Source organism: Notothenia rossii (assembly GCF_949606895.1).
Source record: "Notothenia rossii genome assembly, chromosome: 7".
In the NCBI taxonomy this organism is placed as follows: Eukaryota; Metazoa; Chordata; class Actinopteri; order Perciformes; family Nototheniidae; genus Notothenia; species Notothenia rossii.
In genome coordinates, this window is record NC_136905.1 from 25551186 (window position 1) to 25567995 (window position 16810).

The following is a 16810-nucleotide window of genomic DNA, read 5'->3' on the forward strand; positions in this document are numbered from 1 at the left end:
TAACACCATAGCTCTTTTCTGTGCACTTCTACCCCCGTTCATGTTCAAGGAAGCAACCCTTAAAGCCTGCATTAGAGGAAGGAGACAGAGAGAAAGAACAGACAGGTACACACAGCAGAGAGGAGACACCCAGTGTTGCATGATCATGTTGAAATTATTTAGACCTTTTCAGTTTCTTCCCTCTTTTGCTTCCTTTCGTATCTTTTTTCATAGCAGTTACATGCCTCCTGAGACGATAACGTTTCTTTTCATCCAGCAGGTCTAACCCTACAACTTTCTGAAGAATTCTCACTGTATGAAGAAACTTTTCAATGTCAGGGAAAAAATCTCTCACTTCCACTGACTTGCCAAAAGACTCCTCTAAAAAGACATTAATCTCTTCCAAAGAATATATCTCTGCGTTCTGAGAGAGACTATCTGCAACTGAACCACAGTCAGAATCCCCCTCACCGTCTGTGTCCATCTCTGTCACCTCATTATTTTCTGCAGCCTGTTGAAGCTCTTTTTGCCGCCCAGAGCCAGACGGCAGCTCCTTCTGTGTGCCAACAGCCTCCACCTGTCCCACAGCACCAGTCCTCACCTGTCCTGCTACATTATCTCTCACCCGTTTACCTGTTTCCACATTTTTTCCTCTCACACTCACCACACTCTCTACAGTCCCTGTTTCATCTCTCACGATATTCATCCCTACTTCCTCCGCAGCCACCGGGGCCCCGGCGGGTGCAGCAGCAGCCCCCGCGAGACCGGGTCCCACTGCCGCGGCCCCGGCCGCCCCAGCGGCCCCCGGCTCGGCTGCCCCAGCGGCCCCGGCCGCCCCCGGCTCGGCTGCCCCAGCGGCCCCGGCCACCCTCGGCTCGGCTGCCCCAGCGGCCCCCGGCCGCCCCCGGCTCGGCCGCCCCGGCGGCCCCGGCTCGGCGGCCCCAGGCCCAGCCGCACCCGGCGGGAGAGACAGCAAGCGCATTTCGTGGCATCTGCGGGCAGTGGCAAGTACTTCCGGCATCTGCCACAGAGGCCGCTACTCCGTGGTATCTGTGGCAAGTATATGCCACAGATGTGGTATCTGTGGCAAGTATATGCCACAGCCACAACTTGCCGTGGCAAGTAAATGCCACAACCATGCCATAACTTGCCGTGGCAAGTATATGCCACAACTTATATATGCCACAACTTGCCGTGGCAAGTAGGCTATATGCCACAACTTGCCGTGGCAAGTAAATGCCACAAGTTAAGAGTTAAGAGAAGGTTTACGGTAGCTGCCACTCGCCTTCCGTGGCAAATGCTGATATTTAAACCCGTATTTATCGCGTAAAATGTCGCTGTTTTAGCATGACTTTGTCGGACTGATCTGTACACAAGACTGATGATCTGTTACTGATGGTCCGATCATATTTTTCAAAAAGATTAAACATATGTTCTATAGATTTTACTTGGAGAACGTGGTTTGTTAAAATAAATAAACGTGCTATTTTTATGATAATAGTCGGTACTCGAGTTGAGGGGGGATGGCATCCCCCCTGAAATAAAAACGGTTAAAATCATCCCCCTTCTAAAACCAATACCAATACGATTTTCATTGCCATAAGCAATAGCTGTGCACATGATAACCTTTCACCCTTGATGGATTTCCATCATACATAATACACATAAGGATTATCTTATGTTAATGTTGGTATAGGCTACTTGACAGTAAGTGTGCTTCTATTGTTTGTTTTATATATAAATATATACATTCACTTGAAAAGACTGTCATTTCCTATTGTTACTGTTTTACTTTATGACAACTAGTGGTCATTTTCTGTGTTTTTGTTATGTCAGTGTTCATTTACTGAGTTTGTGATTTGTGACTTATTAATAAGGAAAACATTATCCTTAAAATTATTTTTTTAAATGTATTTTTAAATGTTCAAAATTTGAAAAAAATAGATAAAAATAAACTAAAGTTACAATCTTGTTTTTCATGCCCCAAGAGCAATAAAAACACTTGGTAAAAAAATCCTGAGTGAGGCTTTCATAATTCATGGATGAAAGGGTTAAGAAAGACAAATATATGTTTCTATTGTTTTTTTATTGTAGTGTATTCTTACATATTCAGTAGGCTATATTGTTTATTCTTTAGATACTCTGTAGATAAATATCTACTAATAATGTGTAAATTATTTCCTGTTTCTTTTTATTATTATTATTTGCTGTAACGCAAAGATTTCAACATTTTAGATAAATAAAGTAAATACAACGTATCATATCAAAATCTGTTTATGTTAATTAGCAACACAATGATTTGATATTTGCATGCATGACATATAACCTTTTTACTGATGCACAAAAAAAGTTTTAACAAGGGTGTAATTATATTACATTGTAACCCTCTTTCCTCAACATATTAAATCAACTTTATACGGTTAAATGAGGATTGCTTGGAGTATCATGCTTAAGAGAACATTTTTCATGTTTCTTTAAGTATTTATCATTCTCATGGTGTAAGACAAACAAAACAAAAAACACCATCTTAGTTTTCTAACAACTACATAAAAAGAGTGCTTACTAATGCATAATAACATACAACTGAACAAGACTGAAAACAGAGAGTTATTTCATTTGTGATTAAAGTAATGGTTGTTGGTAATGTATTAGAAACCCCCACAGATGTATGATGTATGCGTCCGTGCGGGCTCAGACCCTCCTTATGGGAGCTCAGCTCCCATTGGCTCCCACATAACTCCAACCCTGGTGTATACCATTTGATAAAAAAATGCAAATAACTAATTGTTCCATATATTTTGTCTTAGTCTGGCAATTAAAGGGTTACGCATTAAACTTATGAATTAAGGTGCAGAACCTTTTACATATTGCAAATACAACACTATCCGGCCCAGTTTTGAAAGTTTAAAAAAATCAGCAAAATGGAATTTGTTTACCATGGCCTTAACTGGAAACCCACGCGTCTAGCACAAGAAGATCGCTGCCGTCGTCATTAACCAAAGGTGAGACCTAGATAAGTTAACATATTCAGCCTAGCCTTTTTTTGAAGATGGTGTTAATTGTTATGAATGTTATTGACAATAAGATTTATACCAATGTAGTGATTCTTACTCAAGTTAATAACTAAGAAAGTTGTGTTTTAGCATGGCAAACTTCGCATCGGCTGTTATTATTTTACAGGGGCGCCATTGCTGTTTTCCTCATTGACTTGATCGAGAAAATGTAGATGTGAGAATTTTACCAAAAACTCAGCGGTCTTTGCAGATAAATGTAATGGAAAAATAAAAATATGATTTCATTTCAGTTTTTATTTAACAATAACAAATGTTTACTTTATTTACACATGACACATAATACGCTAAAACTGGATAGCCTATGTTAAATTAATAAAAAAAACATTGAAAGCTAGAAAGTTTAGTACCGTAATATATTTAGTGTCAATTCTTGTTGACTATTCTCTATATGTCAACAGACTCCGGACTTGGTCGATGGTTCTTCTGCCATCTTAAGGAAAATGGAAGGTGAGGATGGTGTAAAGTAAATCAACGTTTGGCAAGAAGGCTAAACGACAGAGAATAGTGAAAGGATTTATCTTTTTCTTAATTTAAGGCATTTATTTAAAGTACTTTTCGTCGGTTTATTTCAAGTTATAAAGTATAATTTGTGTGACATACAGTAGATGATGCGGTGGGCAATGGGGGATGGGGGTGGCTTTTTGATTCTTTCACCTCCATTGTTTTTTTTCTTCACAGCTTCACATCAGACGTTCTCTGATGTTACTTCTTTATTGGCCAGTGCTGGTGGCCAGTGTGTCTTCTGTCAACAAAATGAACTTGCAAATAAGGATCACCTTCAGATAAAGCATATCAGAGAAGCAGTTTATTTTTTTGAAAATAACCAAGGTATTAAGTATAAAAGAAAGATGTTAAACAGTACATTTTGATTCATTAATATTTGAAAAATGTTTAATGCATCATGGTAACAATTTCACTTTTTTCAGAGAAATGTGTGGTCGCCTGCCTCTGCAAGGACGTTGAAAATGCATCCAGAAGTCATTACCATTGCCCATTTTGCCATTATAGAACCTTCACACGCTCCTCCACCATCATCAATCATTTTAAAAGAAAACATGGTAGGATTTTCTGCATTTAAAAAAATGTAATCTTTATGGCAAGCAGCTTAATCATCCAACTATATGCTGTTAAATGATAGTGCCTAGTGTGTCAGGTGAAAACAAAACTAATACACAGCTAGATGCAGTAAACTCATATCATAACAAATGTTTTCCAATATGTTGAATATAAGTAATATTTCTGTCTTTATCATTTTTGTATAAAATCACTGCATTCTGCACAAAAATAACATAAGCATTGCATTTACTTATTCAATTTCATAATGCTATTGTGCGCCATATTTAATTATTTGTATTCACATTGTCTTTCTCCTACAGCTCTTACTTCTGAAAAAAAAGGTAATACAAGTCACCTTTTTCCAATCATCTGCTGTGTTTTTATTCAATTTTTATGAAGTGAGTCTTTTATGACAAGTAAGTGCTATGTTGTGCATTCATAACAAATGTTAGAAGTCCCTTGTGATGACATTGCTATGTAATTCAGAAAATTACATGTGAACTGAAAGATAATATACTGCCATGATATTAATTTTTACGATTTCACTGTCATACTGCTGGAACCATCTCCATTGCACTACTGTTGATTAATGAAAATGTTATTTCAAATAAGATATTAATGATGTATGTGAATTCTTCTCCTTAAAATCTTTCCCTGAAATTGGTGTATCATGTCATCATCAGTGATGGGGATTCACCAGCATTGTCATAGATTGCTGTTCCCCATAAGCATTTCTTATAAGTTTACATTTGGACCAATGTTAATAACTGTTTTTGTTGTTGTTGTCTTTTGCAGCGACACCAAGCATCCAAAAACGTAAAGCTGATGACACTGCGGAACACAAGAAGAGGTTAGGTTCTAATCCTAGTGATTTCTCATGTCCCCACTGCACATCTGTGCTAAGTGCACCAAAAAACTTAAGACGGCATATCAAAGATGTGCACAACCTTGATGCTACACCCATGACATGCATAGATGTACGAAATGGAATCTATGTCACTCCAAAATATGACCATAGTCCAGTTTTCCCCATTCATGTCATCAAGTCAACAAAGCCACCAAATATTGACTGTGAGGTTGAGAACTGTCGTACTTTCATGCAGATTGCTTGGTGTTCAGGAAATCCTGGAAAAGAATGTGTACACCTTGAAAGAACAAAAAGTGCCAAACCATATTCACAGCCAGCAGTCCTCACATCCACGTCCTTGCAGGATATGTTAAGCAAAGGGCTGATGTCCTCTGAGTGGGGGACAAAATGTGAAAGACTAAACACTGCTGCAAAAACCAATGGTGTGGACAGTGTGGTTCCTGTTTTCTTTGGAGACGAGGGTTACTCCAAACGGTGTTATTTTTTTTCAGTTTTTACTGATGAAAGAGACAACTGGTGCCGGTTTGGAAGAACCAGAGTGACCTTTGACACAGTGGCAGGACAGTGGAACTGTCAGTGTCAGGGAACTGGAAGATCACATCGATGTATACATCGAATGATGGGAATTTGGTGGATTTTCCAGGAGTCTCCAGGCACCCTAGTCACCTCTGACTTACAAATTGAGGACATAGACGACTTGGAAACACATATGGTCGAGAGCAGCCCTTTCTGTGAGCCACACAATCTCACTTCTCAAAAAGTAACTGTGATGACAGACTATTTATCAACAAAAAAGCGCATCCCGTGCCTGCAGGAGTTACCGTTGGAGCTGAGGACTAAGGAGAGACAAGCACCCCCCTGTTTTGTCCCGTCAGAAGAAACCTGCCCCTACTGTCCAGGGCCCACCCCTCCAGATCTTAATTCCCAACAAATTGTAACCACACAAACAACGGTGTATGGGATTAAGTATATCAAAAAAGGTAAAACCATTAAAAAAAAGATTCCTTATACGTAGCATGGTATATCCATCCTGATATCTTATAAATATATTTATTTAATGACAACTGTAACAATAACACATGAAAGTAATTTGTATGTGTAATATGTCTTTGAAACAACAGGTGTTTCAGTTGCTGTAAAACAGTGCCCAACATGTGCCAATCTGGTCAGATTCCAAGATTTTTCCACTGGTTTCCACAACTTCAACAACCGGGTCATCTTGACACTGCCACTTTGTGAGCTTCTCCTGTCTGGTTTGGCGGTAAGCTTTGTGTATAACCTAAATAAATACATCCAAGTTTCATGATGTTCAATCTTGCAAAATCATATCTTTGGCAATCATTTTTGATAATGAAGATATCCTGCTATGTTGTTTAAAAACAGAACAAGACAACCACTGGACGCATGCTGGACACTCTGTCATTGTTCAACGACAACCGGTACCACCACCAAATTGTAAGGAGGGCATTCCATCACTTTCTGTCACTGACCAACTTCAAGTTTGACTTTTATTGCCACCAGTGTGGGCACAATCCAGCTGTGGTAGTAGCTGATGCCAACTGGAAACTTGCCTTTGATGTCCCGCGTAAGTGTTGTTGCTTAATGTAATTCAATGATTCATATTATTTTAGCCTATAATAATATGTGAATTAATAATTTATTTTGTATTTTCATAAAGTGATAGGCAAATGGACAAAAGTGTGATTAAAGCATATGCAGGACCCCAGCGAGCTCCAGACTATGTGCATTGTGTCAGGGGGCCCTGAATGCTATATATATATATATATATATATATATATATATATATATACATATACACTTTGTGCTAAGTAGATACTGTACTACTCTGCAATAGGTTGTATGATTTGCATGCATTACAAATCATGTTAAACTTTCAGTTGGGACATTTAAAAGGCCTGATCCAGATACCATTTCTGAAAGTGACCTGGAAGTCGATATTGTCAAGGCATGGTCAGAGCTTGACAAGTCACATATAGCCAAAGGCCTCATATCAGGTTTGGACTACACTGTGATAGTAAACTGTATAATGACATCAAGCTGATACTTATATATATATATATAAAATATTTTAATACCTGCATTGCAATTTTATATGTTTTACTAGGAACATCTGTGGCCAATCCCTTTTCTACTTCTGTTCGCCACTCGACACTGGCACCATGGATGGGAGAAAAAACAAGAGTTGGTAACATTTTACCTAAAACTGAGGCCAAAAAGGCAATAAAAAAAAAAAAAGATGACATCAAGCATCCCAACATCAACATAAATGAAGACATCATACTGGGAATCATTGACTCAAAGAAGGTACACCTTGTGCTAATGTTTCTTTTTTTCTCTCAGACTTTAGACAATGTAGACATAGCCCTCTATGCAGTTCTGTCATTGAAATTGGGTTTTGTCATGCAAGATAATACAATATGTATTGTGGTTTGAATTGATTTAAATGGTCCCTTTCAATCTTTTAGCCTCAAAAAAAGGAACTCCAGGATGCTTGTGATGCTCTGGGTGTGTCCTCAGAGGGATCCATTTCGGATTTGATGAACAGGCTTCTGGAACTCCTTAATTTTAAGGACATTTACCCGAAGCTTTTTGTGAAGTTACAGAAAGCTGGTGGTGAGAAAGAGCTTGACTGATATTTTTAAATACAAACATTTATTAAACATTGTTTGATTTCCAATAACATGATGTGTCTTTTGTTCCTATTCTTTAGGTGGTGTCCTTCATTTCTCCTGTGTACATGGCATAGTGTACTACATGAACATTCTGTTTTGGACGGAGTCGGCAAGAGACCATACTGATGGTCTTCTTAGTTTCAAGCACTTTCCGACCTGCTACATTTCGGATGTAGCAGGTCAGGTTGCTCGACACACCAACAACCGCACCAAACAGCTTCTCTTCCAACCAAACGATGGAAGACTCTGTGCACGAACCCTTGATAACATCAAACTGGCAGCCAACAGGCAACTACACGTTGACATGCAGTGGGTGAAGAATCTGAGGTCTCCATTACCACTGCAAGAAAGCCCAGATAGTGACAGATTCACAGCAGTACATCCTATAACAGGAATATGTGAACGATTCTCTCTGTATGACAGATTTCATCAGAAAAATCTAAAACGCCCAGAAGAGAAGTTGAGAAGCCTGAACATTTGCCCCACCCTCCGTACAGAGGTGAACTCTTCAGTGGCAGAGCAACTGAATCGTGAACTGTCAGCTGTTAAATATTCATTGTGCCAAATGAAAGAGCCACAATTCAAACAAACTCTGAGGGTTTTGTTTGAGTTGCACAACGACAAAATCAACAACAGTTTTAAGGCACAAATGGAGGCCATGTGCAACACCCAGCTGTCTATTGGACTGCATGGAATGCTGGGATTGCAATCTGCTGTTAAGTTTTGGAAAATGATGATATAACATAATAATTGATAATAATTTCCGAGTTGTGAAAGTGCTAAAAAAAAGTGCCATAACCTTCGACTGGATCTTATTGTGTAAAAGCATAATCCTTACATGGTAGTAAACATGTTCATCATATTATTTTGTTATTATTTTATGACAATTACTAATATATATTTTTTGTGCTATTTTTACAGAGGGGAAGGATAATCTTCATGCTAATCCAGCCAGCAATCCTAAAATCCATCTTCAAAATACTGTTACATCTTCATTTCTGGCACAGTCATATGCAACAGATTTAAAGGACAAGGTGAATAAACACACCCCTCTACCATTTCTTTTTCTTTAAATAACTTTAATTAAGCAGTTAACACTCGTCATTTTGTAATAATGTTTGTATTTAAGGAAAAACTCATGGAATTGTTATCTGGATGTCGGAATGAACAACAACACCTGGCAGAAATCTCAAGGCGTTTCCCAGTATCCAGAAAGGACATTCAGAGTGTTTGCCCTCCAGAGTTGTTGGGACAGTCCTCAGTAAACATGCCATGGCTGACTGATGATGTAAGTGCAGATAAATAATCTTGCTTTGGAAGCTCCAGAAATGTTTACCTAATGCTGATCAAAAAAGTGTGAAAAACGAAACAATGAAAAAGATTTTTTATTATAACATGTATTTTCCTTGACAGGCAGCTAACTATCGTGTGGCACAACTGGCTCAAGAGAACAAGGTAATAGATTGAACTTTTCCCCATTAAATATAATGTTATAAAAATATTATTAAGGATTATTATAATATCAATGCTACATTTTCTGTTACAGTGCAGTACTTTCGACTTCATTTTGTGGCATCGTGAATGGACTCGAAGTGGAGCAGTCACTGATAGGGTTTTGAAGTCCATCCCTGTAGGTCCTTTTACTATTTTTAATGCATACTACAAAAGAACAACAACAATACACATGTGTTTTTAACATGTATTATGTTACCATTTATTGTTGTGCCTTAGGTGTCAGACAAGATCTTCCTTCCAAGACTTGTAGGTGATTATTCTCCAGAGAGGGGAAACCACTTCATTCTTTGGGTGAGCCATCAGTAATATTTTATTATTATTTTTCAAAAATGAAATTTTTATGGAACTGGATAATTAAAGATAGCAGATTTACATTTTTGGCAGGCAAGTTCATGTCTAGAGGGCCAGATTAAATGTTGCATATAATGCAAATGCCATAACCCAGACCATGACATTCTTTAACACTTTACATGTCACTTTAACCTTTTTTCTTAGAATTCTCAATGAAGTGGTGACAGTTATTTTTCATCGTAGGTGCTGGACTTCAAAGCTAAACAGATTAAAATCTACGATTCACTGATGCTTTTCCCAAAGATCAGTGACAGAGACATGGACATACTCAGGTAAAGGGACAGTCAAAGCCTAACATACAACAGTAATTCACTAGGTCTGGTTATTTGACAACATATTATTATTGAGGTATTGACTTTCTTTTTTAGAAATGTCTTCAGATTTTCTGGTGGTCTTCACGGATGGACTGTCACATGTCCTCCCCAGTGGAAGCAGCAGGACTCTGTTAATTGTGGAGTTTTTGTGTGTGCTGTGAGTTAGCTTGTCTTCCTGTTAAATTCATGTGCTATCTGCTGAATACTTAAAGTCAATTAGTCAATTGTTTTTTTTTTGGTTCCCAACCAGGCAGCTGAAAATGAAGTCAGAAATCTGGATGTTACTGCAGAGACTCTGACACTCAACCAGTGCAGGACTCTTCATCTGCACCATGCTTCGCAGATGATTAAAACTGTGAATGTTGAGGTTAGACTAATTCATTGAGATCACTCAATACTGGCAATAAGAGAAGTGTTGTGTCAAACTCAAGTTCTTATTTTTTACAAAGGACTTCCCACCTACCACGGAAGAATTGGCAAAGATGAAGCAGAAGGAGATCGAACTGCTGGAAGCTGAAGCCAACCAAACACACTCCAGCATCCATTGCCTGGCTTGGAAAACCAAGTCATGTTTATTCCAGAGAGCAAGCGGGACAACTAAGTACTTTTTTTATATAGCACTTTACACACAACATACTTGACAATGTCAGTTATCTATAGTTACTACTAGACTAATTGAAAGCACTTCTAATGCATTGTGGAATATTTATAAAGTTGTCCCAATTCTGCCTTTTGACAGGTTTTTCCATGAACACATCAAGCTCTACAAATGGGTCCAGTGCACAATGTGTAAACAATGGCTGCATTTTCAATGTGCTTCTTTAAAGGGGAAATTGAGTTTGAAGAGTTTCTTTTGTGGATGCGACACACGTGATTTGTAAGTACATCTTCTTACATGCCCACATGTCAGTGTCAATCATTTTCAGTTTGTTCATATTAAAGGTTAAAGAATATGTTTTACTCCATTACGTTTAAACGAATAAACAATAGAAATAATAAAAAATTGTCTAACAATGTAAGGCCTTGGACATTTGCTTTTTTCTCATTTTAAAGTGAAATATGTTAAAATGTCTGTGCTATTGGAAACCTAATTTTGTCTTGTACAGAAGTGGCATCTTGGAGGCACTGGAAGGCATGTCAGGAGATATTATGACAGATGAAGAGATCCAGGTAATAACATATACAGGACTGTCTCAGAAAATTAGAATATTGTGATAAAGTTCTTTATTTTCTGTAATGCAATTAAAAAAACAAAAATGTCATACATTCTGGATTCATTACAAATCAACTGAAATATTGCAAGCCTTTTATTATTTTAATATTGCTGATTATGGCATACAGCTTAAGAAAACTCAAATATCCTATCTCTAAATATTAGAATATCATGAAAAAGTATACTAGTAGGGTGTTCAACGAATCACTTGAATCGTCTAATTAACTCGAAACACCTGCAAGGGTTTCCTGAGCCTTGAAAAACACTCAGCTTGGTTCAGTAAACTAAATCACAAGTATGGGGAAGACTGCTGATCTGACTGCTGTCCAGAGGACCGTCATTGACACCCTCCATCAGGAGGGTAAGACACAAAAAGAAATTTCTCAAAGAGCAAGCTGTTCACAGAGTGCAGTTTCAAAGCACATCCACAAAAAGTCTGTTGGAAGGGGGAAATGTGGCAGGAAACGCTGCACAACCAAGAGAGATGACCGCAGCCTTAACAGCATTGTGAAGAAGAGTCGCTTCCAGAATTTGGGGGAGCTTCAAAGACAGTGGACTGAAGCTGGAGTCCAGGTATCAAAAGTCACTGTTCACAGACGTGTCCGGGAAATGGGCTACAATAGCCGTATTCCCATGGTCAAGCCACTTCTGAACTCAAGACAACGGAAGAGGCGTCTGACTTGGGCTAAGGAAAAGAAGCACTGGACAGTTGCACAGTGGTCCAAAGTCCTCTTTTCAGACGAAAGCAAGTTTTGTATTTCATTTGGAAGTCAAGGCGCCAGAGTCTGGAGAAAGGCTGGAGAGGAGCAAAATCCAAGTTGCTTGAAATCCAGTGTGAAGTTCCCACAGTCAGCGATGGTTTGGGGAGCCATGTCAGCTGCTGGTGTTGGTCCACTGTGTTTCATCAAGCCCAGAGTAAATGCAGCTGTGTACCAAGAGATTTTAGAGCACTACATGCTTCCGTCTGCTGAAAAGCTCTATGGAGATGAGGAATTCATTTTCCAGCATGATCTGGCACCTGCCCACAGTGCCAAAACCACCAGTAACTGGTGTACTGACCATGGCATTACTGTCCTCGATTGGCCTGCAAATTCCCCTGACCTGAACCCCATAGAGAATATGTGGGGTATTGTGAAGAAGAAGCTGAAAGACACCAGACCCAACAATGCTAATGAGCTAAAGGCCGCTATTGAAGCATCCTGGGCATCCATAACACCTCAGCAATGCCACAGGCTGATTGCCTCCATGCCACGCCGCATTGATGCAGTAATCCGTGCAAAAGGATTCCCAACCAAGTACTGAGTGCATTAATGGACATTTTCAAATGTTTGATTGTGTTTTGCTGTTATAAATCTTTTTTTTTTACTTGGTCTGAGGAACTATTCTAATTTTTTGAGATAGGATTTTTGAGTTTTCTTAAGCTGTATGCCATAATCAGCAATACTAAAATAATAAAAGGCTTGCAATATTTCAGTTGATTTGTAATGAATCCAGAATGTATGACATTTTTGTTTTTTTAATTGCATTACAGAAAATAAAGAACTTTATCACAATATTCTAATTTTCTGAGACAGTCCTGTATTATGCAATTTCTATAGTGGACTTTACAAAGAGTCACCTAAATGGCACTCAATATTCATGCTTGTAGTCTGGGCACAACTTTATCTACATCTAAATAAACATATATCTTTACAGGACTTGGAGAGAAACCTGCAGAGTGGGACTGTTCTCTCCAACAGAATGTATCTGTGGAAACACAAAGGATTGGATCCAGTCCTACGTCATCATTACAGCGAACATTTCACTTTGTTCAATGACATGAAGGTATGTAGAGTTCTATTTCTATGTCATTAGCATATCATTCCTGATATTTCAAGCATGGCAAACAATAGCCTTTGATTCAATTAAAATGTATCTTTAAATCATGTTATTTTAAATGTTATATAACATTTTCAAATACATACAGTATGTTTGGCAAGTTATTGTATGTCTGCAAAGCCTCAAATGTAACATTCATTCAGCGCATTGTTTTTCACAGTGTAATATATATATATGATGATTACCTCAGACAGATAAAGCTGATTTATGTAATATAGTTAACAAACACAATTGCCAGCTACACATAAACAGGCACTTTGGTCCTTAATATAAATACATTTGGATATTTGGTTTAAGCAGGTCTTTAAGTGCCTTAACAAGATGATGTAATTTCAATAACTCATCTCTCTCGTTCAGATTAATGTGGTCTTTTTTTTTGCTTCTTTGCCAAATGCCGCTTTGTCATATGTCCTGCTTGGATTGCCGTACGTAGCTGTACAATAATATGGGAGACCAACTCGCACTTGCGCAGTGAAAATCGGGCAGACATGAAAATCTGTATACATATATTTTCACAGAGGGGGTCAAGGGAGAAATACATAAAACAATTAAGGAACATTATTAGTTTACAATTAGCAAGTTTCACACATTGTTAGGTCTCATATTGTTAATTTCCTCTATGTTTTTTTATATTCAGACAGAGGAGATCATCCAGCGCATTGAAAATATCCTCTCACTGCCTGGAACTGTAGCTGAGAAGCAGCTTTATATATCAGGGGTCCTTTTGCCAGAGGTGAGATGATAGGTATTGGTAAAATAACTATAGTTAAATAACATAAAACACAGCATAAGCCTCATTTCAATGTCAGATTTCAACATGCTTTTAATTACAAATATATTTGTTTCAAGGTTTTTATTGAGTGGATGTCACGGAAAAAAAAAATCTGCCGCTACCAGGCAGAAAGTGTGCTTCTGGAGTGCACATCCAATAGAAGGACCAGGTATAGCCCACTTGCATTGTAGGCAAACATGCCTATGTGCAACATCAATAAATCCATTCTGCCAGGGACATGTAGTGGTTTTGCATATCAAGATTACCTTAATGTAATGAAGGAATGGCACCAGTTTCTTGACAAATAATTTTCCTTTTTCCAGAGCTGACATGACAGTAGACGAGGCTCACATACCAGAAGAGGTAAGGATTTTACAAAGCACCCACAAAAGATTAACTCAACAAATCTATTATGTGAATTTCGGCAACCTTTTTATATATATAAAAGCAGTGTGTGTGCTTTGTAGGCAAAGATACAGGAAGATGTTATAGTTAGATTAGGAGTGATTTGATTTCTTACATTCACTAAAAGATCATGGTATATTTGCTGGTATTCACAATAAAAATGGTAGGGAACTACTATTCATTTAAATTCAAATGCAACACACAGCAACAACAACAACAACAACATTTCTTAGGTTATAATGTTATTGAATGTAAAGCAAGCAATGATATGTCAATCTTGATTAGCAATCTCTGGTTATATTTGATGCAAAGGTTTGTTTGAACTATTCAATGAAATTAGAAGTTGAGGTAAATCTGGTTATTTACTAGATTTACATTTTACATTTTTAAGCATTAGTTAAAGTAAATGTATTTCATTCTTGCAGGAAACATCTTGATAACACATCTGAAGGCTGCTGCTATTTGGTGCCAAAACACAGTTTTTGAGGAGGACAAGGATAAGGATAAGGACAACCAAGCGCAAAGCCGAGAAGCACTGCAAAGCTGGCAAGGGGAGCCGGATGAGCATGACTCAGCGTTCTGTCAAGAACTCGAACAAAATATAAATTGTTCACCACTTTCAAAACGCGATAAAAGGATGGATAAAAAAGCATGCATTGTGTCTTGAATTTTAATATACTGTCATGATTGTCTTAACGGAATAACATGGTGTGTTTGGATTCACCGATATCAATATCTAATAAGAATAATCTGAAGCATTTAAATAAAAATGTTCAACCAGAATTAAAATATTAAACAACAAAACAGATACAATGACATTAATCTGTTTATTAACAACGAAAATAATACAAATTAAGTACATATGCCTGGATTTAAAATAACACATTTATACATGTGTACAATCAAATATAACTGTCCTTTGCCTCATTTATAAAATATAAATCTTAGAATCTCACTAGCAGTGGCAACTGCAATCAGTTACAGCTGCCCTAAGTCTGTAGCCAAGTCTAATAACACCATTGTACACGTTGCTGTGTCAATACAGATATTTATTTTTAATTATTTGTCTTTACTAGTAACAATACACCTGGTTATCGTAGCAAGCAGTGGAAATTCCCCTCAAGAAGCGACAATTGCCAAGGGCTTGCGTTGCAACGCTCACTTGCCAATATTTCTTTTTTTATTACAATATAGGCCTATGTTTAGCATACTATCATAGATATAGCACGTTTGTTTATTTTAGCAAACCACGTAGGCTATTCCAAGTAAAATTGAATATAAATGATAATTTATTATCTTTTTGAAAAATAGAGATCGCACATCAGTCCTGTGTACAGATCAGTCCGATAAAGTCATGCCTAAACAGCGACATTTTACACGATAAATACGAGTTTAAATATCAGCATTTGCCACTGAAGGCGAGTGGCAGCTACCGTAAAACTTCTCTTAACTCTGGCATCTTGTGGCAACTCCCGTTCAACATGCGCAAATGCCACGGCAAGTTGTGGCATATGCTTGCCACGGCAAGTTGTGGCATCTGTGGCATTTACTTGCCACGGCAAGTTGTGGCATATACTTGCCACGGCAAGTTGTGGCATATGCTTGCCACGGCAAGTTGTGGCATCTGTGGCATTTACTTGCCACGGCAAGTTGTGGCATTTACTTGCCACGGCAAGTTGTGGCATATACTTGCCACGGCATGTTGTGGCATATGCTTGCCACGGCAAGTTGTGGCATCTGTGGCATTTACTTGCCACGGCAAGTTGTGGCATATACTTGCCACGGCAAGTTGTGGCATATAGCCTACTTGCCACGGCAAGTTGTGGCATCTGTGGCATATACTTGCCACAGATGCCACAGAGTAGTGGCCTCTGTGGGAGATGCCACAAATGCCAAGGCACATGCCACGGCGATGTAGTGGCAACACTCATTGTGTTCTAGTATGATAAATAAAATAACATTGTACCTTGAAAATCAATGCATTCGTTCATTTGACACGTTGGTGGTTTTAGGTAGGCTATACAGCGACCCCTTGTGGTTCTAGTGTGAAGTAAAAGTAGAAGTAGCCAACCTAAATGTTGGAATACTCTGTTACAAGTAAAAGTCATGCATTAAAATGTTACACAAGTAAAAGCGCAAAAATGATTAGCATAACAATATACTTAAAGTGCATATTACATGTTTTCATTATAATGATTGATCATGAAAGTGTTCTCAAAGCTGGTAAAGGTGCAGCTAGTTTTAATGACTGTGTATACTGTAGTAGGGTATCTTGTGAATTTACTCCAGGAGTAACTATAAAGTCTGATTTAAGACTTGATTATATGTATCATCATTAATCAGAATCTGTAGTAAGTAACTAAAGGTAGCGTATTAAATAAATGTAGGGGAGTAGGCTACAATTACACAATTTACCTCTGAGTTGTAGTGGGGTAAGTAGCCTACTACGTAACATACCATTTACATACTCAACTAAAGCACAAGTAGGCTATTTCTAAATCACAAGTACAGTACTTGAGTATACAAGTTAGCCTATTTCCCACCTCTGGTCAACAATGTTAGATCTTTATGTCAACTTACTAATAATATATATTGAGTATTATCATAAAAATAGCACGTTTATTTATTTTAACAAACCACGTTCTCCAAGTAAAATCGGAACATATGTTTAATCTTTTTAAAAAATATGATC

The 16810-nt window shown here is 37.9% G+C and overlaps 2 protein-coding genes and 1 long non-coding RNA gene across 8 annotated transcripts; all 3 read left to right on the forward strand.

The window, feature by feature from the left end:
* Positions 1 to 2563: 2563 nt before the first annotated feature.
* On the forward strand, positions 2564 to 8113 carry LOC307046354 (uncharacterized protein; the record flags this gene model as incomplete). Its single annotated transcript, XM_079692752.1, has 6 exons — positions 2564 to 6562; positions 6876 to 6992; positions 7103 to 7302; positions 7464 to 7611; positions 7709 to 8029; positions 8094 to 8113. The coding sequence occupies exons 1-6, from the start codon at positions 6382 to 6384 to the stop codon at positions 8111 to 8113; spliced, it is 987 nt and encodes a 328-aa protein (XP_079548878.1). The 5' UTR covers positions 2564 to 6381.
* Positions 8114 to 8121: 8 nt separating this feature from the next.
* On the forward strand, positions 8122 to 9121 carry LOC307046836. Its single transcript, XR_013810244.1, has 3 exons — positions 8122 to 8704; positions 8800 to 8958; positions 9084 to 9121. It is a non-coding gene; the product is annotated as an uncharacterized lncRNA (long non-coding RNA).
* Positions 9122 to 9224: 103 nt separating this feature from the next.
* LOC307046832 (uncharacterized protein) lies at positions 9225 to 16590 on the forward strand. Of its 6 annotated transcripts, XM_079693482.1 has the most exons (12): positions 9225 to 9300; positions 9402 to 9476; positions 9681 to 9808; positions 9905 to 10007; positions 10101 to 10217; positions 10300 to 10451; positions 10590 to 10727; positions 10957 to 11020; positions 12759 to 12887; positions 13579 to 13674; positions 13791 to 13882; positions 14037 to 14535. In XM_079693482.1, exons 3-12 carry the CDS (start codon positions 9765 to 9767, stop codon positions 14203 to 14205), a joined length of 1104 nt encoding a protein of 367 aa, XP_079549608.1. In that variant the 5' UTR covers positions 9225 to 9300; positions 9402 to 9476; positions 9681 to 9764; the 3' UTR covers positions 14206 to 14535. The 6 variants fall into 6 exon arrangements, with proteins under 6 accessions (XP_079549608.1, XP_079549606.1, XP_079549609.1 ...); XM_079693480.1 differs by having other exon boundaries at positions 9402 to 9808; XM_079693483.1 differs by adding an exon at positions 14544 to 16590 and having other exon boundaries at positions 9233 to 9808; positions 14037 to 14076.
* Positions 16591 to 16810: the final 220 nt, after the last annotated feature.

Excerpts from the sequence above, each read along its gene's own strand:
- LOC307046832 (XM_079693480.1), top strand. The coding sequence starts at position 9,765 with ATGCTTTTCCCAAAGATCAGTGACAGAGACATGGACATACTCAG. Across the intron at positions 10,218-10,299 it reads TTAAAACTGTGAATGTTGAG|GACTTCCCACCTACCACGGA; the intron begins GTTAGACTAATT and ends TTTTTTACAAAG. Across the intron at positions 13,883-14,036 it reads ACATCCAATAGAAGGACCAG|AGCTGACATGACAGTAGACG; the intron begins GTATAGCCCACT and ends TCCTTTTTCCAG.